The sequence below is a fragment of the Chanodichthys erythropterus genome, chromosome 14, assembly GCF_024489055.1.
Source record: "Chanodichthys erythropterus isolate Z2021 chromosome 14, ASM2448905v1, whole genome shotgun sequence".
NCBI classification, from domain to species: domain Eukaryota; kingdom Metazoa; phylum Chordata; class Actinopteri; order Cypriniformes; family Xenocyprididae; genus Chanodichthys; species Chanodichthys erythropterus.
The window spans coordinates 13,494,661-13,521,922 of record NC_090234.1 but is presented as its reverse complement, the minus strand read 5'-3'; the positions used below and the strand labels follow the sequence as shown (position 1 = coordinate 13,521,922).

Below are 27,262 nucleotides of genomic sequence, written 5' to 3'. Positions count from 1 at the left end.
GCACTTCACTGAAAACCCAGTTGTTTTTAATCACCAAATATTAACCAACTTCATCCAGCTGCACGAGTTCACCGCTAAAGACTCGACCTGCCAAAACTATCCTGCGCCTGTGCTGCCTAATGAAAAACATGTCATGATGAAACATCCCACCCACGAGTCTCAGCGTTCAGCTCTAACCGCATTCATATTAACGCAGCTGCTGAAGATCTGGAGATGTTCTGCTTTACATTGACAGTTCATATCATTGATTTCCAGATCTACGCAATTGTTATTCTGATTATATTGCACATGTTAGAATAATAGAGCAGTGATGGAAACTCTGAAATCACGGAGATCGAAATCTGGGAATGATGATGATGATGCAGTGACCAAAACATGTGACACAAATGAAAACTCTCATATTTGATGATATCACTATCCACACTTTCTCAGCAAAAACATCTAAACATCAAGATACATTTACTGGAGAAACAAAATGACTGAAGATATTAAAGGGGTCATGAACTGAGAAATCAACTTTTCCTTAATCTTTTGACATATAAGAGGTCACTATTCGATTATCCTGTACGTTTCAGAACTGAAAACTTCCTTGTTAGTCCAATAAAAGCTTTTATTGACACCAGTGAATGACTGATCCTGGAATGTGTGAGGTGAAACTCCGCCTCCACAGAAGAAATCAACATTCTTAATCGTTAGCCCCGCCCACTGGTGTGTTAGTGAGATGACAGAGAAGAGCGATACAGGACTAAAATAACATTACCTTTCAAAGGATCCTAATGCTAGGAATATTTTTAACAATGTGAAAGTCTCAGTTGAGCTTTATTTATTTGTGTTCAGTACATTTCACTGTGGATTCTTTGGTAAATCAATCGCATTTTGGACTTTTACGATATGAACTCGACAGTAATGCAACAACATGTCAGTAACTGTGTTCATTCTGATATTAATGATTCATGTACAGTCAGATGATCTTTGTCTGTGTGTCAGTCAATCAAACCAGTGACTAAAATGCTCAATTTCACATTGTTTCTCTTAGTAAGATGAAAATAATCTATTTAAACAGTGATTAAATTATATATAGGAATCAATCAAAGAACAATCGCTGGAGCTGTCAATCAAAGTTTATCAGTGACTGAGTTCTGGACTCGCACCAAAACACCCGTTTTATTCAACAAATCTCTTATTTACATCGAGTTTGCACTGTTAGTTATGATGAAAGCATTCATTAGTGAGTTTCAATGACGAGATCACTGCTTTCATGAGCTCAACAACATGTCTGTGATCGACTACAATGTTCATCACTGCAACCTTTCATGCCACGATCTAAATATGATGCCATAGATCTAAATGTGATGCATCACTTTTCACCATTACTTAATATTGAGAGCTTTAACCGTAAAAACATGCTAAAAGTTTTTGAGAGAGTAATACTATTTCATATGCAAAGATGTCAGCCAATCACAGCAGTGGGCGTTTACATTGAAGTCTCACAACAGACACGCCCCTTAAAACAGAGCGTTCAAATCAGAGGATAAAATCAGGGTAGGAAAAATGCCTTTTATTCCTAAATTATGAACATTTTGATGTAAAAATCATACTAACATTATAAGTGCACCGCAGAAACCATTATAAAACAATAAAACAACACAGTTCATGACCCCTTTAAGTCTCGTTTTCGGAAACTTTTGAATTAAGTTGATTTTTTTCTAACCCCATTGGCAATTTTTTTCCTTATTTCAAGAAAAAAACTCACTTAATTTTATATATTTTTCAGGAAACAAGACTTAATATCTTCAGTCGTTTTGCTTCTCCAGTCTTGATTTAAGAATGTTTAAATATTAATATATATTTTGCAGTGCACAACAACTCTTCCATATAATATGCTTCAAATCTTTTAATAATTATTGATTTCTTTTAAAGCAGAGCGATCACGACTCTAAGTGTTGATGAAAGACTTCATCAGAACGTCTCCTGAGGCCATTCCAGCTTTGCTATTATTTTCCTGTCATTTCTAAATGTTCTCGTCAGTGTCGGAGCGTTGAGCTCTTAATTAGAGTAATGAGTCAATTACGCGTCTTTGGTGGGCAGAGGTGAATCTCTTTGATCTTTTGGCCTCCAGTATCGATTTGAGAGTCTTGAAGGGAAAAGCAAAGATAAAAGAGATTGAAACGTTGGTACTCGCCATCTGCTCCGGTTTAAAACTTATTGAAAAGTCCTTCTCAGTTCTGACATTTACCCCCAACATGCATTTGCTCCAGTTTATGTACTTCTGCAAGAACACACACACACACACACACGACATGGGGAGTAAAACATGGTTTAGAGCTCAGAAGTCTTTTATCTCCTTCTATTGAATCAAGATCATCATCTTTGGCCCGAGGGCACCAGCGTTATTGAATTGTTCAGGAATGCAGCGTTTGAAGGCCTTTTACTGTTGTAATAGTTTTTAGATGATTAATTTTTTCAGTTGCGTAAATAATTCGCATCAGGACGAAATTACAGAGTGTTGAGAGAAGAAAAACCACATTAAGTGGCATCAGTGTAAAAGTGATACTTTATTATTTTTTTAGAAATAATGTAAACTACTGACAAAAACGAAATATTTACAAACATTATAAACACTTTAAATGTGTATTTTAGTTCCACTCACTCCACAAACAATTACACTTTACAATAAGATTATTGTATCATGCTATTTTAAAGGCTCCTAATTTAGTTTTGGAGTCTCCTACAAAAGGTTTACATGCATTCGAGATCAAAAACACTTCTCACAGTGCCTCTATAAAGGATTCAGTCTCTCTAAACCCCTCCTTTTTGAGAGCCTGCTCTGCTCTGATTGGTCGACCACTTACAGCGGAGTGTAGATTAATCCTTGTGATCACCTTGATACGGTTATACTGACTCATTTTCACACTCGAGACTGATTGGTCCGAACCTGAATTCGATTCTTCCCTCCTCCGTCTGTCTGGTTTAATGACACATTTGGAAACTCTATCCTGAGGTCCTGAGCTCTGGTTCTCGAGCGCTTTCTGAACTCTTCTAGGATTTCAAAACTCTGCTGGTCAAATGTGAAGCTTTGAAGTTCCTCTTCCTTCGTGATTTACAGCAGGACCTTTATAAGAGCTGCTGCCTCAAGAGATCTGTTTCATGTGCTTTAGAAACGTGTTTCGAAAGCATCAAATCAAAGAGAGTTTGATTTAGATCACAGCTCATTTAAATTACAGGCTGACGGAAAGTAAAAGTGAGCAAGACAGTCTAGGATCATTTTACTTGTAATTTTCAGTGCCACTCCAAAAAATCTCTGAGGTATAATTATGCAAAAATACACTTATTTCTGCAATAGTTGTGGTGGATATTTTTGCTGGAATTCATCTCAAGCCTTGCTTTATTTTTCATTTTGAAACACGGCAGAAAATAATCTTGTTTTCCAGCACAAATATCTAAAATTTTTTAAATCAAGATACATTTACTGGAGAAGCAAAAGTCTTGTTTTCAGCATGATGCATGCCGCACACTGAGACAAACCTGCGATCAACAAGATCTCAATGGCAGTGTTTTCAAAGCGCTGAGACCTGTCTCTTTAAACACTCGAGATCTTTTGAAGTGCCATTTGACGCCGCCGCGGTCTGGGTGGTCTAGAGAAAGACCACTGGCTCTTAAAGGAACAGTTCACCACTATGATATGGTCATTATTGTCGTTCCAAACCCGCATGCTGATATTTTTCTGAAGAGTTTTCATGCAGCTTTCTTCATACAAAAATGACATTTCCAAAAAAGCACCATTAGAGTATCATAACAGCAGTTTTTAATGACTCAAACACTATATTGAGATGCCATCTGATTTAAATATGTGCAATGAGACATGGAAAACAGAGTCATGTGAGGTAAAAGAAAAGCGGTCAAAAGATTGGGGTCTTTAAGGTTTTTTAAAATGTTTTTGTAAGAGGACTTTTATGCTCATCACAGCTGCATTTATTCAATCAAAAATACAGTAAAAACAGTAAAATTGTGAAATATTATTACAATTTCAAATAACTGTTTTCTGTGTGAATATATAGTAAAGTGTAATTTATTCCTGTGATTTTCAGCATCATTACTCCAGTCTTCAGTGTCACGTGATCCTTCAGAAATCATTCTGATATGATGATTTGAAGCTCAAGAAACATTTCTGATTATTATTAATGTTGAAAAACATTGCAGCTGTGCTGCTTTTCTAACAGTCAAAATAACTTTTCTATATGAATGTTTTAAATATTCACAATGAAAACAAACAGTTATTTTAAATTGTAATAATATTTCACAATTTTACTGTTTTTCTGTATTTTTGATCAAATAAATGCAGCCTCGGTGAGTAGAAGAGTCTTTCAAAAACATAAAAAAATCTTATCAATCACAAACTTTTGAATGTTAGTGTAACTTTTCCATGTTAATCAGAGTTTTTGTCCTAATCAGCTGCTATAAGTGAATAGATGTGATTCCATTTGAAACGGTTTATATTTCTGTAACGTTGCGGCAGCACAAAGTATGAAAATCTGTGTGTTAAAATTAAGTATTATTATTTTTATGAATTTGATTATGTACTTATATATTTGGTTATGAGTGAGAGACTCCGCCCACATGCTCTTCTGATTGGCTGACTGATTTTTGATTGATTGAAAAGAGCTGCACGAAGATTCTTCAAACATTTACATTTATGCATTTGGCAGATGCTTTTATCCAAAGTGACTTACATTGCATTGAAAGCGTACAATTTATCGGTCCATGAATGCAATGTGCCATGATCTACTTTTCGAACAGAGTGTGAAACGACACGAGAGTGAGTAAGTAATGACAGAATGATCATTTCCGGCATGAAATATCCAGTTAAATCCAGTTTCATCATGTTTTCATGTGAATGTGTGTTTCTCACCATGTACGGCTCTTGTCCTGGTTGGCATTGTGGGCAGGGTTGGCAACTGCTGACAGTGTAATTGTAAAACTCATTTTCTCCACAGCTCGAGTACTCGGCACTCACAAAACACATGCTGAACACCTGCAAACACACACACAGGAAATGTTAACTGATTTGCGATTGCATGTCATGTTTGTTGCATATTTCTAACATGTTTCTAGCTCAGGACATGTTTATTTGTATCTCTTTTCACTATACAGATCATTCAAAACAGCTTTACAGAAAATGCATGTTACAAACACATTTTCTTTTAGTTATAAACTTAATCATGATATACCTGCCACTGCCAACAGCTAAGAATAGTGGATTTATAAAATACACTGGATGATTTCATTATTGCATCACCACCATCAAAATGATAATGTAAACTAACTACTAGAATCTATACTATTATAGTCATGAAAGTAGACAAACAATAAGACTAACCGAGTTGAGCTAAATAATAATGGCTAGTTTTCTGTCGATAAAGATATCCAAACAGTTGCTCACCTATCTACTAAAACACATAGTGTATTAAATAGTCTTTGGTGTTTTCATGGCTTCTATGGAAGAAGAGCCGGAAATCAAGGGTAACGCGGATATGACGTCATCAACAGTGTATTTTACACTGGTTAAAATAGCCAATTTCTCTGGAATTAAACATTGTTGGAAACATTTGGGATAATGTAAGTACACAAGTCAACAAAATATATGACACTGTTCTAGTAGACAAACCCAGCAATTGGGTTCTTTTAACCCAGCCAATGGGTTTGTTTAACCCAGCGATTGGGTTGTTTTAACCCAGCCAATGGGTTTGTTTCACCCAGCGAATGGGGATAATGTAAGTACACAAGTCAACAAAATATATAACATTGTTCTGGTAGATTTTAGATATTTTAATGCAAAATCTTACATATTGTGCCTTTAACTTACATTAACTTATTGTATAAAGTGTTATCAACAATAGCTGCCACAAGAATGTGATTATATTGTGATCTAGTTACATCAGTGACAAGCGTATCGCGCTTCCAAGCCAAATAATAGAGTCTGAAGCATCGCTCTCTGCTGTCCTCCTCCACATTTCCGCCAGTTTCATTTCCCCAAACATAAATTACATCCATTGGGATGAAGTAACCAAATGTGAATCGAGGTGAAACAACAAGTTTGTTGTTTGTGGATTTTGGCTTTGTCACCCTCACAGGCATTTCAACACTCTCGCTCCTTCATTTGCTTTTTGTTACAAGCTGTGAATTAGCACACGGGAAGCGTTTGGCCGCTATAACTCAACACAGATCGACAAACAGATGAATCACGGAAGAGCTGCCAAACTCTGCGACTGAAGCAGGAATGTAATTAAATGTGTGTGGGCGGGGCTGGATGTTGATTGGCTCTGGCTGAATGAGATGCTTTGTGGTTACGCTCCAGTTCACAGGATGAGTTTAATGTGTACATGCAGATCTGAAATTGCCATCTAATGTCATCTGCTCATAATCTCGGCAAAACCATTAGAAAAGCACTATAGTACAGCAGGCGAATCATACATCATCAATAGTGGTTCACTCCTGCACGTTAGTTAAATTATGAAGCATACTGGTTGAATCCAGACTGGAAAACAAGACAAAAATACTAAGATCATTTTGTTGTGCAGTGTGCTAAATATTTGTCTGGCTGTGTATAAAGTTGACTTGAATTTGTTCTAGATCATTAGACGTGACATTACACTCTAAAAGGTTGAAAATGGACAAACCCCAATGATTGGTTTGTTTTCACCCAGTGATTGGGTTGTTTTAATCCAGTGAATGAGCTGTTATAACCCACGATTGGGTTGTTTTAACCCAGCGAATGGGTTGTTTTAACCCAGTGAATGGGTTGTTTTAACCCAGCGATTGGGTTGTTTTAACCCAGTGAATGAGTTGTTATAACCCAGCAATTGGGTTGTTTTAACCCTGCAATTGGGTTGTTTTAACCCAGCGATTGGGTTGTTTTAACCCAGCGAATGGGTTGTTTTAACCCAGCGATTGGGTTGTTTTAACCCAGCGAATGGGTTGTTTTAACCCAGCGATTGGGTTGTTTTAACTCAGCGATTGGGTTGTTTTAACCCAGCGATTGGGTTGTTTTAACCCAGTGTATGAGTTGTTATAACCCAGTGATTGGGTTGTTTTAACCCAGTGTATGAGTTGTTATAACCCAGCGAATGGGTTGTTTTCACCCTGCAATTGGGTTGTTTTAACCCAGTGAATGGGTTGTTTTAACCCAGCAATTGGGTTGTTTTAACCCAGCGAATGAGTTGTTTTAGCTCAGCGATTGGGTTGTTTTAACCCAGTGAATGAGTTTTTATAACCCAGCGATTGGTTTGTTTTCACCCAGTGATTGGGTTGTTTTCACCCAGTGATTGGGTTTTTATAACCCAGCGATTGGGTTGTTTTAACCCAGTGAATGAGTTGTTATAACCCAGCAATTGGGTTGTTTTAACCCAGCGAATGAGTTTTTATAACCCAGCGATTGGTTTGTTTTCACCCAGTGATTGGGTTGTTTTAACCCAGTGATTGGGTTTTTATAACCCAGCGATTGGGTTGTTTTAACCCAGTGAATGAGTTGTTATAACCCAGCAATTGGGTTGTTTTAACCCAGCGAATGGGTTGTTTTAACCCAGCGAATGGGTTGTTTTAACCCAGCAATTGGGTTGTTTTAGCTCAGCGATTGGGTTGTTTTAATCCAGCGACTGGGTTGTTTTAGCTCAGCGTTTGGATTGTTTTCACCCAGTGATTCAGTTGTTTTAACCCAGTGAATGGGTTTATAGCTAAAACAGTCACTGAATATCTGGGCGGTGAAGCGACATGTTGCAGTCTTTGGTTTCATGGTATAACGCTCTATAGATATAACGCTCTAGATGTAATGAAATGGCAGCAGTTTTCCCTTCAACAAAGGCTCAATTGACACTAAGGGCCGATTTAGTCATAATAAGCGGTATTATACAGATCTCCTCTCACTTGCAGCTAACCTGTCGTTTGAATATCTCACCGCTCTTTGGAAGGGCATTAAAAGCCTATCATTAAGACGCTGCACAGAGAAATTACATTCTGGGAAGGCAGCCAGGCAGATTCAGTGTTGCAAACATGAAGGAGGTGGGCGAGCACAGCGGAGACAGATTAACATGACGCTCAAAGACACCTTTGTAGTCGCTTTTGGACGTCGTCTGGCTTAATCGGACGGGTTGTTGTCTCGGCTCGATCTGGTGGGATTGGTTTTGGTGTTGCTGGGACTTACCAGCAGAAGAGGCAGGAGGCATGATTGTGTCCGTCCTCCTTTCTGGCCCATGTTGTTGTCTTCCACCTGAGGAGGTCTGCCAAGAGAGAAAGACGTGAAAACTGATGAAGTGTGGGGATTGAATAGCTTTATATAAACACTAAACCTTTCTTAGTGTTCCAGTACAAATAATCTAAACATTCTTAAATCAAGATATATTTACTTCAGAAGCAAAATGACTGAAGATATTAAGCTTTAGTTTCTTAAAAATGTATAAAAATGAAGCAAGTTTCAAGAGATATATCTGTCAGTAGGGTCAGAAAAATAAACTAAAAACTAAAATAATTTCACAGGATGAATTTAGAGTGTTTTTGAATGAGACCTAGTTTATGATGATTACTAAAATATGTCTTTGGGGAAAAAGGCAATAAATAAAGAACACCTAGAAACGAAAAGAATGTTTAAACATTTGAAATGAAATGTAAGAAAATATATATATATTTTGCAATGAACACATGTGATACAGCGTTTTATTCTGCACAGAAACAGTCTTTGGGCATGTATGTGTCATCATAATCATAATGCTGACAAATTTCAAGTTCAAGCGGCAACGCGGAGCACGAGTCTTTTCTTCCACTTTAAGTTATAGCACGAAAAACATGCATGAACATCAGAGGGTATGTTGAAACATACTGCATTTACTGCATTTTTCATGGTCAAAGGAAAGGTACTCCTCTCAGAAAACATTCGAATAAAGATACTTTTAGATGTTTAATTGCTATTTGAAGCATTTGGATCGCTAGACGAGGGTTTAATGAACTCATTTTTGTGAAAACCTCAAATTAAACCAAATCGACATTTTTGCCTGTAGCTCATACTTAGCCTGTGCGCTTTCCGACTCATTTTGCCAGCACGGGTCACGTATAAATAAATAAAAAAGCAGTTGTAAAATAATAGTTTGGGCTCTGTTGTTAATTTTAACCTCTAATATTATAGTAATGTACCAAATGAGAGGGTTCCCTATACAGTTTGCACACTATCGGTATCAGCAGATATCATTCTGAATAATCAGTATCAGCGGAGAAGTTTATGGGTGCATCTCTCACGTTTATATATATTTAAATAGAAAGAAAGATATAGAATGTACCTAATGTTAGCTTGATCGATATAAGTCTGCATGTCATTTAACAAGAAACTGTGCTTCTAACCACAGATCAAGAAGTTTGTGATGTTCGTTAAAAATATGGTTTCGGGAAATGCCAAATTGTCAAAATATGTTGGTTACAAAAGAACATGCGACCATAGTTTGCTTAAGATGCTCCTGAGGGATTGCATGCATGACCTTTGACCTCACACAATATTGACTGTCTGTAATGAGCAAAATTACACTAACACACTCACAAATGTACATGAAACAACCACAAAAGCATAGCAGTAAGCATTGCATTGATTTAGGGTTAAAGCAAAAGACCATAAACCTGAATATGGCAGAAACTGATCAATGCTACAGATTTTTTTACTGCAGTCCACGTGTGTATTAGTTTAGCAACATGCAGTTTTGAATTGCATTATTAAAAACAAACACAATTGCTGTGATGTGATTTATCACCTCATAATGAGACATCTTATGAGGAACAGTATAAAAACATCCATCAAAGTGCAGATGATGAAACTTGAGACAAACAACAGATTGAATGCACTGTGACGCTCACATACTGCAACAAAATCATGTGTTTCTGTCTTGTTTTCCAGCACAAATATCGAAACATTCTTAAATCAAGATACATTTACTGGAGAGGCAAAATGACTGAAGATATTAAGTCTTGTTTTCTGAATAAATGTAGTGAATTCTAACACTGAAAACTGGTTGTTTTGTTTCGTGATGTTAAAGGTGGAGACCCGCTGCTGTAATGGATGTCAGTCGCCGTTCACTGCACTAATGTCTCATGGTTTGGTGAACCTGAGAAGTTTACTGTGTTTTATAGGGGCGCCGCTGTCACCTGAACTCACCCGCATCAGCACTGAGCTCAAACGCTCTGCTTTAACTCACTTCAGCCCCCATGATGCCTCGCTGCATGTGGGAGAGCAGGAGGAAATACACTCCAACACAAAGAGAGGCGGATTCAGCGTCACGCTGATAAGATCACGTGTGTGCAGTTCATCTGAACAAAGACACACTGCATCGCTATCAATATCAGCGGGAAACTGATCATATATCATACGGGCTTAGTGTTGTAACGGTGAAGTGTGTCAATTCTACACTAAATTATATCTAAAGGAAATGTCAACTAACTCTCATTAGAGCATTAGTAGACTGGGCTGTCTGACCAATCAGAGCAGAGTAAACTCTAAAGTGTCAAAATAAAGTGTAACAGAAAAAGGGCTGAAATAAAATAAATATATATTAATATTAGATATAATACTTCAACTAAAACTTAAAATTATTGGAAATAAAATTAAATTTTAAAATTTGAATAAAAAATGTTGGCTTGGCAAATAACTGAAGTAAATAAGCTTTAATTGAAGTACTAAAATGACTAAATCTACAAATGAAATAAAAATAAATTAAAGCTAAATAGAAATATTAAATTAAAAAGCATTTTATTCAAATTACTCAACATTTAACTAAAACTAAAAAAAGAAACCTAAATTTTAAATATTGAAAACTAATTAAAAAGGGTTTTTTTATTCAAATTACTTCAGTTTAAACTAAAAATAAAAGCTAAATAAATAAAAAAATAAAGTGCATTTTTATTCAAATGACCACATAAAAGCTAATTTTAAACATTAATAAATACTGTAATAATACTAAAATTACATTCTTCTTTAATTCTAACTGAAAGTGATAAAGCAGAATAAACAATTTTTATCAGGTTGCTAGACAGTCACTGTGTTTATTTAGCGGGAATCAATCGGCAGGCTTAAAATCGATCCTAACTGTGGAATATTTGCCGTAACCACACGAGGAACCTTCCTCCAATGAGCACAAAACAACCGGAGAGGACAAAACGCTCGTTTACAACAATCCGTTTCATCAGTGGACTCAAAGGATGAAGGGGGGGAGAGAAGACGACGTTATTTTTGCAGGAAACGAAGCGAATGCCAAACGAGAGTGCCCCCAAACCCCCCGGCTCATTATCTGACAAAACGAACACACACACGCCCAAGACGCTTTCATCAGAATCCAGATCCAGCGCTTTTCCCTCCACACGCCGGGCTGGAATGCACCTCGCTCCAAACACAAGCGCGCTCACGGCCCGCTGCCCGGACTTGCCTCTGTTTGAAAGTCGACCGCAGACTCGCCGCCCCGGGCTATTAATCTTATAACGACCACATAATCTAAGATAAATACACAGAGTATCATTATCCTTATCATTAACAGCCCTGAAATATCTGTTCCTAGGGGAAGGGTGAAGGGGAGGATATTATTACGCCGAACGGCCCGTCCAAAACGCCTCACTCATTTCCCATTTAACATCTAATGTTCTAGGTAATGTTCTTATTAAGTTATGAAACCATTATTTTTTTCGTAACGATCAAAGCTTCCAGTTGTTTTAAATGTTTCACCCTCTGGTCCTTTTTTCTTTAGCGGTCACGCTTGGCTCCTTTGTGGTCAAAAGTGACCGAAGCCTTGAAATTTAACTTCTTGTTTTTTCAGGAAAATCAATGTAATATATTTTTGTTCAATAATATTTTTTGATTATTATTTACATTTTTTAAGGTATTTTATGATACTATGCAATATTTATAGAATTTTTTATTAGCTATTTTCCCCCATTGAAAATAATACACTTTTTTTTTTATAATATATTTTAAAATTATTTTTTAAATTATTTAATTATTTTAATTCCATGTTAAAATAGAGACAAAGCATTTTAAATCCGGTAGATTAGTGCCATCTGGAGGGAGTAAAAAAAAGAAAAACGTATGTAATGCCATGGTAGATGCCTATATAGTTCTATATAAAGTGTTTATAAATTATCTAGTGTTTTTTAGACATAAATTCTTATTTTTATTAAATTGTGAATTTGGATTAGACTACTTTTTGTCAAGATTTAGATTTTTTGTTTGAAATGTTGATTTGAAGTGTCAGTTTTTGCATTCATTTTACTGCAGTCAAACCTGAACACAGAGGAGGACATTTTGTTACACATATCATCAAAATTCAATAAAAACGTAACAAAAATGAACAGGTATATTTCACCATAGCTTAATAAATCTGGGTCTGAACTGATTTCAACCTCTTATTTCAGTCTTTTGAAAAGTTTTTCTTGGTTATTCAAATGTTAATTGAACATTTTTCAAAAGTACCATTATGGGAATGTTACTTTTTAATGTTCTCTGAACATTCTGAAACAAGTAGTAACATTTAAAATATGTTACATGTATGTCCAACTAAAACAAAATGTCCAAAAGTATGTTAAAAGAAAATTTTGCTTACGTTCCCATTAACGTTATTTCTGAAAGTTCTCTGATCGATCAAAATATCCAGAACGTTTTTTGGTAATGCGAATGTTACACGAACATTCCATTTCATCATTTTGCACACATCATTCAAATGTTACTTTTGAATGTTCTCTGAACATTCTGAAACATTTAAAAAAAAAACGAACATTCTATTGACATTCCTAGAAGAGCGCTTGTTCATTACTTTGAGGGAACTTTGCTTGTGAGAACATTCAGCGGGGTTACACGTGTTAAACTGAACCGACTGCACTTAAGAGCAACAGTGTGTTTAACAGCCGAACGTGAATGACGGGTGTTCAGATTGGTTTCTGTGAGGTCTGTGAGGCTGAACACAGCTTTAATGTCAACAGCGACTCTCATGGGAGTTTGCGAGGGAAAGCCCCATCTCTCTGAAGCAAATCACACGGGCTTATCGTTCCTGCTGTTTATATCAAAACGGAAGCAGCGGAAGGAATAATCTCAGTTGTGCTTTAGCTGCGAGCGAGTGTTGTTCCGCTCTCTCGGTCCAACTCTTCTCACACAAGTACAAACATCTTCAGATGAACACGGATCAGGTGGGTTAGCGCTCGCAGATTTAACCTTCTAGTCTCTCATCTTGACTGAAGGAAGGAAAACACTACAGATTTCAAAAGACTAGGCATCATACACTGGCCAACAGTCATTTTAACTTTTAACAATTGCTGCATCCTAGTTGTAGAAATGATGTATACTGAAAACTCTCCTAATGTTCACATAATGATTCATTTAAAAGTTAATGACCAAACGAATCTTTATAAAAGTTCACAATGTTGTTGCAGATGAAAAATCATTTTTTATCAGGTTAGATACTGATTATATAACTCAGATCCCTTTATCTAAACATCTCTCGTCAATCTTGCACATCTGCCATGTTTGTAGTTTTTGACACTTTTTATTAGTTTCTGTAGTTCTAATCAAATTCTCATCTGAAGCGCAATGGGTTGTGGGCAATACTAGCTGTTACACTCTTAAAAATAAAGGTTCTTTATTAGAATCGATCAATGAAGAACCTTTAAATTCCACAGAACCACTAAAGGTTCTTTATAGTGGAAAAAGGTTCTTCAGATTATTAAAATGTTATTCACATTAAGAAAAAAAAAAAAAAAAAAAAATTTAAGAACTGATCACTAGCAATGTTTCCATCCACCTATTTTTATGCACATTTTGGGATATCGCATTACAAACAAACACTGGATGGAAACATCAAGATGCACATAAATTCTAAAAAATCATTTTTTCATGCAATACAAAAACTTCAAAAACTATTTTTAAGACAGTAGAAACAGTAGACCATCCGAGTACCTTTGGGATACTCATTTTGACAAACTATGATTTGGGACACACTGAGTGATTCTAATTTTTAATATTTAGGCCGCATGGGAATTTGGATGCAGCAAATGTGTTATTGAGTCATCTCAATATATCAAACATGTTTGATCTCCTCTTAAGTCTGAAGCTTAAAAAATCTGTTTACTACGCGATTTTCTGTGAAATCAGTCAAATCAAATCTGCAGACTGGCTATGACTTTTGCCGGCTAGCGCAGTGTTGCCAAGTCAGCCGTTTTCCTGCGTTTTCCTACTTTAATACTGTTGTTGTGGGTTGTTTTTCATGTCCGCAGGTTGAAGTGACCCCAAATAACATGATAGTTAGTCCTTGGAATGCGAATTTTACCAGGGGAACTGCGCCAAAAACGTGGATTTTACCCCCCGGAATGCATTTTTTAACGCGATTGGGCTAGTTTTAAGTAGCAATTGAGTAGCATTAATTTCTCGATTTTAATCGATAATGATATGGTTTCTTAAATCTGTGCTGTTTTCTGTTGATGCACAGCGTGAACAAAACTTCACTAAACATTTGTTGCGTGACTGTCATCCAATAATCGCAAAAAGCTTTGTATCTTTTAATATGAAGCAAAGTCTCAACTTTAAAATTCTGTTGATTTTATTACGAAATTCAAACAATAAATGCCGTTTTGGCGCTCTTTAATACGACGACAGATCGCTGTAGTGCAGATCAAGCGGCACGTGATCGTCTCATCTCATCTTTACTACTTGTTACAGCATCAAATATACATGAATGAACATCAGAAGGAATGTTGAAATGTACCGAAATGAACCCTGAATTATGAAATTACTCAATCAGTGTTTCAACTTGGGAAAGACATCAATAAAACAGCCTATACAATGTCATTTAACCATACACTAACTTCAAGAAAGCTATTCAATGTCCATAAAATCATTAGATAGCTAGAAAATGTTAACTGTATTGAAGAGCATTTTGCTAAATATATGCATTGTATTACATATTCATTATATTTTTACTTAACCTGTTGGTTATATCTTCATTATTTAATGTAATGAAAGTTATTTTTCAGCAACAAACTGGAGCAGAAACAATTCTGTTATTAAAAAGTTGACATAAAAACTCCCATATGTGCAATTTAAATGTTTGTACAATGTTCTACCTATTTGATTGTTGATTATGAGTTTCAATAATTCATTGTTTATTAATTGATTATTTATTTTCGGTTTTCGGCCAAGTGCATCCTGAGTTTTTGAATTGCTTGATTATTAATTGATTATTTATTTTTGGTTTGTGCATCCTGAATTCATCCAGAATGTTCTGACTCTAAAGCGGAGAACACACATCAGGCTCTGTGACACTGAACACTAACGGCTTGTAATTCATCTGCGCTGATATTTGTTGTCAGATTAGGAAATTGCTGCTCAAACGGCACTAATCAGTGAGGAAATGAGAGCCGGACGTCACTTGGTCTCGTTCCCAGTTCTTCCATTTCCAATGTGAATTAAATGATCAAAGTGGTTTCTAGTTTTCCTGGCATCAGTCTGTTTAGTTCAGAATTGTTGGTGTTGTTGTGGTTCTAGTAAAGTTCAGTGAATAAACTCACTGAATTCGATCTGTTCAAATAGTTCAGATGTAAACACACACACACACACACACACACCTTTAACCTGCATTAACCCTCCATGAATCTATCTTTGTCTTTCTGGCAAATGTTTAGCAACATCCCAGAAACCAACCAGAACACCCAAACAGCTTTCAAACTTCAGTATTCAAACAACGGCCTACAGAAGCTTCAGACATCAAGGCTTTTGTCAAGTCGACAACCTCAGCGTCCTGATATCGGAGACGGACTGCGCTGGTGGAGAAGCTTAAGTCGCTGTTGTTGAATCCTGCTCTATTGCCAGCGTTACTCCTTCAGATCTATGCCTCCGAGTCACGCCGTCCAGGGTGAAAAGTTGATTTCAAAGTTAGACGCTTCTATGGAGCCATATAGAACCTGGAGGTGCAGAGAGAGTATGTGATCCTACACGCAGACGGAGGATGTGCCGCTGCTCAGGTTTCCTCCTAAACGCTCACCAAAAGACAGACATGAAAGCTGGGAAAAACTATAATCTTCTATTTCAAATGTCAAGCACTCACAGTTATGCTATAGGAGACCAATCCAAACAAAACGACAAGAACTAGACTACTGTAGAGACTAGATCATCGCCTGTTTAACTGAGTTCATCCTGCAAGGATCCAGCCCAGATAAGAACTAACGTTATGGTAACAGTATTTCTGAATGTTTTAAAAATGTTTCTTTTCCTTGGTTGTGCGAACGTTAAGGGAACATTCCATTTTATCATTTTGCAAACATTATTGGAATGTTACTTTTGAATGAACATTCCGAAACAAGTAGTAACATTTAAAACACTTTAGGGGAACATCCAACCTAAAAGGTTTCAGAAAAAACGTTGTATTATGAACGATGTAAGAATCATGTTTTTGTGCTAACGTTTTGAGAACATTATGAACCTAACAGATAACTTTAAATGAACATTCTATTAATGTTACTGGAATAATGTTTATGCCATTAAAAGAATCATTTTTGGTTCCTCAAGGAACCTTTCAGCGATCAGTTCTAAAAATAACCATTTTAATAAATCTAAAGAACATTTTTCAAAGAAAGAACATTTTGTGGTTCCGTGGATGTTGAAGGTTCTTCATGGAACCATAAATGCCAATAAAGAACCTTTATTTTTAAGAGTGTAGTTCAGCTTATGAATCTGTTGGTAATACTTCTGATTTATCTATATGAAGTATTTAAAATCTGCATACAAGATAAATAAAAAAATATTCACTTGCTCAAAAAAAAAGAAAAGATTGAGTATAAAAGTCTGTAAATATGTAATATAAGTCTCTGGTGTCTCCAGAATGTGTCTGAAGTTTCAGCTCATTTATTATAGCTTGTCAAATTTGCTCCTATTTGGGTGTGAGCAAAAACACATCGTTTTTGTGTGTGTCCCTTTAAATGCAAATGAGCTCCGCTTTCCAGAAGAGGGCGGAGCTTTAACAGCTCAACAACAACAAAGCTGGAGAATCTCACGCAGCCAAAATGAGGAAAGTGTTCAGCCTTACATTGTTCAAACCGGAGTCGACACTGATGGAGAGACTCAGGAAGAAGTTACAACTTTTAGACGTTTCTGAATGGTTAGTGGATAAATTGATGTAGTTGCTGTGGAGTTGATTCAACTCATCCACTAGCATGTGCCGTCATGTTCATCTTTTGTCCTGTATGGACGCCCACTATACATAGCGTACCTGTTTGTCAAACAGAGTCAAACACACCAGGCTAACGTTTATGATTGCTATCAAATTATGTGAATGGTCTAATATTTTTTCAAAAATATCAGAAACGCTCCTTTTTTAACAATTGATCTTGCCAGGGTCAACTTCTGGCAATCCAACGAGACTCTAAATAGTGTTCAGTGCTCGTCTGTGAACAGTTAGCATGCTTTGCTTGAACTTTTGCCATGGCGTTAGGACTGGTACACCGTTGTGAAAACAAAATGGTGGCGCCGTGTGTGGAAACGTGCAGATTAAGGGGCGGTAATATTATAATAAGATCCCCTTCCTACATCACTAATGAGCGGCTCATTTTTTCACATGCTTGCAGAGAAAGGCTTGCCAAAACAAAGATACTGGGTTGTCCTTTTTCATGTTTTCTGGGTTGTTAGATGCACCGATTATAGCACTTAAACACGGAAAAGGTCAGATTTTCATGATACGTCCCCTTTAACTTGTCATAATTCAGTCCTTTATCTCTATTTTATCTAGTCATGCACTGATTTAAAAAACAAAACAAAAACACTTTTCTGATTGAAAAATAATTATCTGTCATTTAAGAGTAAATCCAGAAACGTTAATAATCAATGTTGGAGTGTTGAAAAGTCCTGAAAGCATCTCAACACGCAGGTTCTGCTCGACTGGATTCGACAGGAGCACAAAGGCCGGTGTTTTCTGCTCCGTAGGGCGGTTCTGTCTGCATCCTGGCTTCACTGGGAAACACAAACACTCCTCACCTTTTGATGATTTTAATTACAGCTTTTCTATGAAGGCAAGGCAAAGACAGAGCAAAGCTGTGGCGCAGCAGCTGAAGGTCTGTGTTGTCTTTTCATGCGACCGCAGCCTTTGATTCCTCGCATCGCTCAGACGACTTGACAGACACACACAGAGTCTCATCAATCATTCCTTTCTCTGCACTGATGCCTTTGCCTATTCAAAGTTTGCTTATGCACAAACGTATATATATCCTCCCTCAGGCATCGGTGCTGTGGAAGCCACTGACGCCATTTCTGTGTGTGTGTGTGAGTGTGTGTGTGTTCAGAGAGACTCAACGCATCTGAACCCATGAGCCAACTGTCCAGGTAAAATCTCTGTTAAAAGCATTAAAGCCAGGAAACTATTCCCTATTCTGTCATATATTCAAGTTAAACGCTTCTCAAACAAGAACAAATGTAGATTGATTTTGTCTGTGGGGAACTGACTGGATGGTTGTGGTTTGCTATTGGTGGATCTCGAAATTTTATTGACCTGCCTTCGTGCCAATAACCATGAGAGGCTGTGTTTAACTCCACTTTTAGAGTCGCAAAGTTCTTTGCTAAGCACTTCCGGAGAATCCCGGTCGCCATTTTGAAGTGCGTTGTGGGCGAGAGACGTTTATTCGGACAGACCCCTCGATTTTGAACTGGGCTAAAGGCGCACCAGGGTAAAAAGCGCATTTTCCTCTGAACCACTAGATGGCACAAAAACTTGCCACAGCACTTTCCAAAACATCCGCTTTTCAAGACGCATGTGGAAATTCGTCTGATCTTCGACATGATTCTGCACTAATTTGATCTAATATGTAATGTTTTTTAAGTAGTAGCAAATGAGAATGCTAACATTATTGAATATATTTTGAGACAAATGTCTTGTTAATGATTTTCAGTTTTGTTCAATGTAATTAAAGCAATGGTTTTTCAATAACGGAAGGATATGCACCAATTTGCAAGTATTGGCTCACACTGATAACCGATAATTCTTTATATTTGAAAGCCGATAACCGATATATTGGTTGATAAATCTAAATAAAAAAAATGTAAGTCATTTTTGAGAACCTGAATACAAAAACAAAAGTTTCACCATTAAAAGTCATGTCCCAAACACACAATTATAATGTTCTCAATATAATATTATTTAGCCAGTATGACAGACTTGCACTGAACATGTTGCAATTAACTGTATTTTTGAAGTGATTTCAATCATATTTCAAGCAATTCAAAACCAAAAGCTGGTGGAAATAATCCATTATTTATCAGCTTTAATATATCAGCCAAATTTTCTAATTGGGCCAATAACGATAGCATTAAAAATGAACATATATCGGCTGATATTGTTCATCGCTAAGTTAAAGTATGCTATTTGGACTAAACAGCGCCCCTGCTGTTGGGGCGAAAAACACAAAAATTAACAAGATAATAAACAACCGGCTGACTTATCCATTTGTTGACATGACATGCTTAGATTCGGATAAATATCATATATTAAGTTGTGTGTCCACCATTGAGATAATCACCATATTTATAATGAAACCATCATATTTAATCATGTCACATAATAAAATATCATTTATTTTTACTGCTGTAAATCCATATTAAATTATTATGAGATCTCATTCAGTGCTTTTTAAAAAATAATTGTTTTTACATGAACATATTTTCAATGACAGTATATTTATTGAACAAAAATTACTTATTTTATTAATCGAAATAAACAGAAAATAGTATAAACTTTGCTAAAATTATTGTTTTTGAACAAGTATTAACTTACAGTAGACATTATTCAAAACATATTATTTCAGCTAAATTATTTACTTTGCACCTTTTAATTCATGCTGGTTTTGCCCTGTGTGTTTGTGAGGTAAATACCCCCTCGCCACCTCATACATTTATAAGATTTATAAACAAAACAAACCACTCTCTTCTCTGATGATGAAAGGTGGGGCAACCTGTCAATCACATGAGATCCACCAATAGCAAACCACCACCATCCAATCAATTCCCCTCAGACAAAATCAAGCCCCGCCCTACATTTGTTCTTGTTTGTGAAGCGTTTCACTCGGATATACATCACAATATGATGACAAAAAGATGATCGCAACTTCCATTTCATGCCGACTTTAGCCCCTGCTGGTAGATGTTGTAATACAAACTCTATATTAACAGCCATTCAACAGTAGATGTGTTTTAAATGTATACCATAATGAGATGATATACCGCATATCAATTCATATTAATATCAATGAGAGAATCACAAACTTCCACTACACGTTTGTTTTCCATGATGATTCAGATATTGATCTTTGATCTTCTGCATTTAAAACCAGCATGCTTCAAGGGAATATTTGAGTGTTTCACATTAAAACTGACTTGGAAACTTTTTACCATGCCAACTTATTTTACTACTTTTTTTTTTATAGATTTGATCGTTTGATCGTGTCCCAGAGTTTCAATCTTAATGAAAATTCATGTTGTAATGGTCAAATTATGCAAAAAGTTTAAAATATGATTTGTCTGCATTTAGGATACATAAACAATACATCACAATGAAAATGACTTTCAAACAATTCATTACTAAGTTGATTGGTCTTTTTGCTCATCATTATTATATCACATTGCAAAACACTGTGATAATTATAACACATTGTGAATTGAACAGCGATATGATGAACACATTTAACCTTTTTTTCTGATTTCTGGACTTGATCTGTAGAGGTTTATGGAAATGCAGATTCAATATGTGAATAATTGGTTTATCTGAGAAGTGATATTACAAGCGAATATGAGCTCCGAAGTCATTATTATGAATGCAAAAAAGTTTTATTCAGAAAACCAAGAGGGAGAAAATTAATGCGATTGTAATAATAATTAAAAAAAAAATGGTAGAACAATAAAACGACATAATCTGAGCAATAAACAAAGTAAAAATAACGTTTTGCTAATGTTCCCATTAAGTTATAAAAACGATTATGCGAACGTTCCATTTTAGAATTTTGCAAACATCATGGGAATGATACTTTTGAATGTTCTCTGAACGTTCTGAAACAAGTAGTAACATTTAAAAACGTTCCATCAAATGACAATTTTGTGCTAAAATTTCTAGAACATTATTAAAGATCAGATAACCTTTGCTAATAAAAAAAAAGGTTTGTTCACAACTTTGAGAAAGCGCTAGCCAAAGATCCGAGAACGATCCGCTGGGAAGTTCCTGTCATTAATGAATTATTCCAGCAGCGCGCGCTCATTTGATTGATTTTCATTCTTCTGGCGCCTTTCAGATGATCGCATTTTTTTGGGGATACTATAGCATTTTTCCCAAACAATATTTGTCTCTTTCTCCTCTCGGATGTATTTCCTCCTGCAGCAGCAGTTCAAAGCCACAGAGACATCAGAAGCGCGTGCATGCAAGTGCATGTCTCATCTCCATGCAGGACTTTCCCTTACATCTCATCTCCGTACGGGACAGCCAAACCATTCCCAGACCTAGAGCTTCACTGACCCGTTTAAAACATCTCACACATCAGGTTGCGTATGAAAGAGCAGCTTTGAAAAATCATTTGCGACACGCAACTAATGAAAACCACTGTTGGTTATTCCACGAAGAGCGATTATAGCGCATGCATAAAGTGACAAACTCTAACCGATCAAGTTGAACAAGAAAAGATAAATGCTGTAAACACACGTTTGCACGAGTATAACTCTATAAGAGCGCTAACGGTCTGTGTGCATCTCATTGAAGCAGGAATTTCCCCCTCGGTAAAAATGCAGAGCGCATTCCTGAAGCGCGCGCCTTACCTGCGGGAAGACGAGGACGCTGCCGCGCTTCAGGAGAGGAACTCTGCGGATTCTTCAGGACGATCTGTTCTGGAACTCACAGAGGACAGGTTTGAAGTTGATATGTGGACTGAGATCAGATCATTACAGGGAATCAGATCATTCGAGCGGCTGCATGTGACCGTCCGTCGCCTCTTAAATCGCTTCAGGCTCGTTTCAGCTTCTGGCTCCACCTCGACTGAGAGTTAAAGATGCTCTCCGCCCAGAATGAACCTGAGACAGGTACTGCAGCTCGCGCTCACTGCTGCCCACCTGCGGCACGAGCCGCACAACTGCACTCGAAACATATTTGAATTGCATGTAAAAATGTCCATGCATTTCCAATTCATGCAGTCATATGAATCAGGTAAAATATCTGTAATTGTACTAATAAAATGAATGTGTTTTTAATGCACAATAACCATGTAGATGTAATATATAGTTATTATCAGAAAATCAGAAACTTGCTTGTTTCTCAGCTAGCCATATTTTAATGTTCACACAAACGAAATTAATTGTGAATAAATGCATTTTGAAAATATGATTATTTCAATAAAATTAAATAGAAGCAAATAGTTAATAATAAATGATGCCATGCACTTGTTTCATTTATGCATGACTGACAATTCACATTTCACAATTCACATGCATCACATTAAGATCATTAGTTTGTTAAAAAAAATCTTAAATTTAAACATATATATATATAAATTAGGGCTTTCAAATCAAATAATCGTGATCAATCACCTCTAACATAAACGTTGGTGTTTTTATAATATATGTGTACAATATATGTATAAATATAATAATATATTCACACATATATAAACACAAACTTTTATGTTAGATGAGATTGATCACAATTAATCGATTTGACAGTCTATATATGTGTGTGTGTGTGTGTGTGTGTGTGTGTGTGTGTGTGTGTGTGTGTGTGTGTGTGTGTGTGTGTGTGTGTGTATTTATATACAGTATACAGTGCTATCTCAATGAACACAAAAACAATTTACAAAATGTTGACAGGACTAAGTTTAATATAACATCTGTTTAACTTATAACATGAAAGTAAGGTTAATAATATAACTTAGATTACACATTTTCAGTTTTACAGTTTTACATTAGGGTGATGCAAAAATGAGTACACCCCACAACAAAAACTACTACATCTTTGTACAGCCTCCATGATTTTTAATGACAGCACTAAGTCTTTCTAGGCATGGAATGAACAAGTTGGTGACATTTTGCAACATCTATCTTTTTCCATTCTTCAAGAATGAGCTCTTTTAGAGACTGGATGCTGGACGGAGAGTGATGCTCAACTCGTCTCTTCAGAATTCCCCACAGGTGTTGGACTGGGTTCAGATCAGGAGCCACTGAATCACTTTCACCCTGTTCTTCTTCAGAAATCCAAATCCTTAGATGTGTGTTTAGGATCATTGTCATGTTGGAAAAGTGCAGGACACCCAAGGGCACGGAGTGATGGTAGCATCTTCTCTTTCAGTATAGAGCAGAACATCTGTGAATTCATGATGCATCAATGAAATGCAGCGACACCAGCAGCACTCATGCAGCCCCACATAAGGACACTGACACCTCCACGTTTCACTGTAGGCTCCATGCATTTTTCTTTGTATTCCTCACCTTTGCGACGCCACACAGTTTTGAAGCCATCAGTTCCAAAAACATTTATCTTGGTCTCATCACTCCAGAGTATAGAGTCCCAGTAGTCTTCATCTTTGTCAGCATGGGCCCTGGCAAACTCTTAGGAAAGGCTTCTTTCGTGGACGGCACCCATGATGCCATTCCTCTGCAGTGTACGCCGTATTGTGTCACGGGAAACAGTCACCCCAGTTTGGCTTTCTACTTCTTTAGATAACTGCAGTGAACTCGCATGACGATTTTCTTCATCAGAAGACGCTCCTGAACTTCCGTGGACGACCTGGACGTCTCTGAGATGGTTGCAGTTCCATCTTTTTTAATGTTTGTACCACTTTTGCTACAGTATTCTGACTGATAAGTAAAGCTTTGCTGATCTTCTTCACCTTTCTGGTGTAAAGAAATGATTTTCTTTCTCAGGTCTGGTGACATTTCTCTTCCATGTAGAGCCATTGCTGACAGTAAGAAATGGGGTTTTAACACCCTTTTATAGTCTGCTGCTGGACACCTGTGTAATGAATTATTAGACTCACCTGTGGTTGAATTCTTGTTAAATTAGACATCTGTAGTCTAAAATGTAGCTTTGATCCAGAGACTTTCAGTGGGGTGTACTCATTTTTGCATCACCCTAATTTGAGTAAAACTGAAAATTTTGTTCTAGTTATGTTATTAACCTTACTTTCATGTTAGAAGTTAAACAGATGTTATATTAAACTTAGTCTTGTCAACATTTTGTAAATTGTTTTTGAGTTCATTGAGATATTGTTTAAAATGTTACTTTTCAAAGGGGGTGTACTCAATTACGCTAAGAACTGTATATACACACATACACATATAGATCGCAATTAACTGATCTGACAGCACTAAAAATATATATATATATATATATATATATATATATATATATATATATATATACAGTATATATCATTTTTAATGTATTTTGTTGAGTTGAAAGGGAAGATCAAATCATCAAAGTGAGATCAAACTGTAAACTCATTTCTGTTTCTCTGACTCTGATTAGAACACATAAAAGAACAGTGTAATTATTTTGATATTGATGTGCAAGAAATGTATGATGTTCTACCAAGTATTCCATCCAGGAATTTGTTTACAGACCCATAGATGGCAGGATAATTTATTGACTTGTTTATCCATTGATAGATTCCTGTTTGCATCACTGAAACAGGTGTGACAGATGTACTTTCCCCGGGGCGAGGAAGTGACCACTTTCTTTTTGGTGCTACTTTCCCCTTCATTTATGTGCATAAAAAGCCACTTTGAAATTTACTTTGCCGTCTGCAATTATGCCACTTTGGATTAAAAATGGTGCAAAGAAAACCGATATCCACCACAAGGATTCATTTATAACCAAGTGAGAGTCAATGTGTGGCAGATCATCCCTGTGCACCTCTGTATTTGTATCAGAATCTTCTTAAATTACTGTATTTACACATTCATGCATCATGACACAGTTTTGTAGCACAAAAGATGAACATGATGCGGTAATGTTTTGGTGACTGTCACTTGGTAACAACTTCACAGCAGGGGTGCCAAGAATGGTTGCCATGGAAATTGCAGCATCAGCTAACCTACTTCTACAGGCTGAAGGACACGGCATGATCCACTGCGTTCATGGAGACAAACGCAGGAGCTTTATGAGTCGGAAATCATGGCTTAATACTTTGAAGATTATGGTTGGTCTTTGCTATTTAAATGGATGTGAGATATCAAACAGACCCACTTTACACTTGAAATAATGTACAAAACTGCACAATTATCTGCATGCAATAAATGTTCGTTTTGCATACTTTTGATACTTTCTTTCAAACTCCAACTAAGCAAGCCAAACCTTGAACCATAAATTTATCCACTAACATTCAGAAACGTCTAAAAGTTGTAACTTCTTCCTGAGTCTCTCCATCAGTGTCGACTCCGGTTTGAACAATGTAAGGCTGAACACTTTCATCATTTTGGCTGCGTGAGATTCTCCAGCTTTGTTGTTGTTGAGCTGTTAAAGCTCTGGAAAGTGGAGCTCATTTGCATTTAAAGGGACACACACAAAAACAGCGTGTTTTTGCTCACACCCAAATAGGGGCAAAAATACAAGCTATAATAAATGATCTGTGGGGGATTTTGAGCTGAAACTTCACAGACACATTCTGGAGACACCAGAGACTGATATTACATCTTGTGAAAGTTGCATTATAGGTCCCCTTTAAACATAACCAATGTCCTGGTAAACAAGAAACATGACTTACTGAAAATGGTAAGCAGTAAATGGCCTGTTTACTGAGGATTAGATTGAGGGTGTGCAGTGAGTTTGGATGTTTCTCCATGCCAGAGATAAAGGGCTGAGGATAGGTGAGGTTTTCTTTGATGCACAAACCTTTAGCTTTCTGTTCTGTTCTTCTTGGGTGGTCAGAATGAGAGAGGAAGTGACATCTCCTTCTCTTCACAGGCCTAATGTGTGCAACATTTCCCTGAGCGAGTCGCTGGCAGCAAGCGCACAGTGCTGTAATCTTACAAATGTGTGTGAAACGGGCAGGACTGGACACGTACATCACCTCCTCAGACTGTATGGGTGTGCTCTGTTTGCCTTCAGATCTGTTCACACACAAAGAGAACATTCTCAAGAAACCTACTTACATGATAGATGAATTTGAACACGACTGCACTCTGAAAAATAAACGCTCCAAATGGTTTTTTTTGCAGTAATGCAATTGAAGAATCACAAAGAACTTTTCAGTGAACAGTTCTAAAACAAACCATTTTTTTCTGAGTGTGAAGAACATTTAAAATATCTAAAAAACATTTTTTTTTGCTATAAAAACATTTTGTGGTTCCATTGATTTTAGAGGTTCTTCATGGAACCAATGAAGAACCTTTATTTTTTAACATAAAGTGTATTTTTTATTATTATTATTATTTATTCTCAATGTTACAGATTCTAGTGCCATTTCTGTAAAAGATCAACAGATGGCGCCAGTTAGCCATTTAAAAATCATACACATGCATTATTATTTCTATGAAGTAACTGTTTATTCTTACACTATGATCTGATATGCAGTTACTCACATCTATTCATCGTTTCCAGGATTATAAACAGATTAAACCAGTGAGTAAATCTCATTTATAAAGTTGCATGAATGACTGAGTTGAGTAATGAACTATAACCACCAGGTGGCGCGTCAGTAACGGGAAAGAATCAAATAGCGATCGATTGATTTATTGACTGCAAATGAATATATAACAGCACTGAACTGTAGTGCGGTCTTCAGGTTAACAAGAGGGAGAATATAACTTATTATCTAAATAAAACATAGTTTTAAAAGTGTAAATCTTCAGTTGGAGTGGCAAACGAGAGGCGGAATTTAAAATAATACAATGTATTGCTATGTATAGCTGTTTAAATTGAGCTATATTCAGTCAAATTAATGTTAGTCAAATACTGGTGCTTAAGCTTAGCTATGTCAGACAAATCAAAACAAATCCAGATTTTTTTGCAATAAGGGATGCCATCGTGATCACAAGACATTTTAGAAATATTAATAAGACTATAACAACATTTAGATTAAAATGAACATGCAGAACTCAATTAAACATGTATTTTAAAACAATAATAGGCTACAGAGAACACCCTGCAGAATACAAATATGAAAACGGTTTATAGCAGAGGGACACCGAAACATTTATAACTGGATGTTATGATTTCCCGAATCACACGAGAATGGGACCTGCAAAAAA

General features: G+C 36.5%; 1 protein-coding gene across 1 annotated transcript in view; it reads right to left on the bottom strand.

Annotated features, from left to right (window-relative positions):
- The window catches only part of edar (ectodysplasin A receptor), a 60,977-nt gene extending 39,002 nt beyond the window's left edge, over positions 1 to 21,975 (bottom strand). Inside the window, exons 1-3 of the mRNA XM_067409549.1 lie at positions 21,842 to 21,975; positions 8,198 to 8,273; positions 4,910 to 5,032 (exon numbers count right to left, since the gene is read on the bottom strand). Coding sequence (XP_067265650.1) covers positions 4,910 to 5,032; positions 8,198 to 8,248 — 174 coding nt within the window. The 5' untranslated portion in view covers positions 8,249 to 8,273; positions 21,842 to 21,975. The remainder of the gene's footprint in view (positions 1 to 4,909; positions 5,033 to 8,197; positions 8,274 to 21,841) is intronic.
- Positions 21,976 to 27,262: the final 5,287 nt, after the last annotated feature.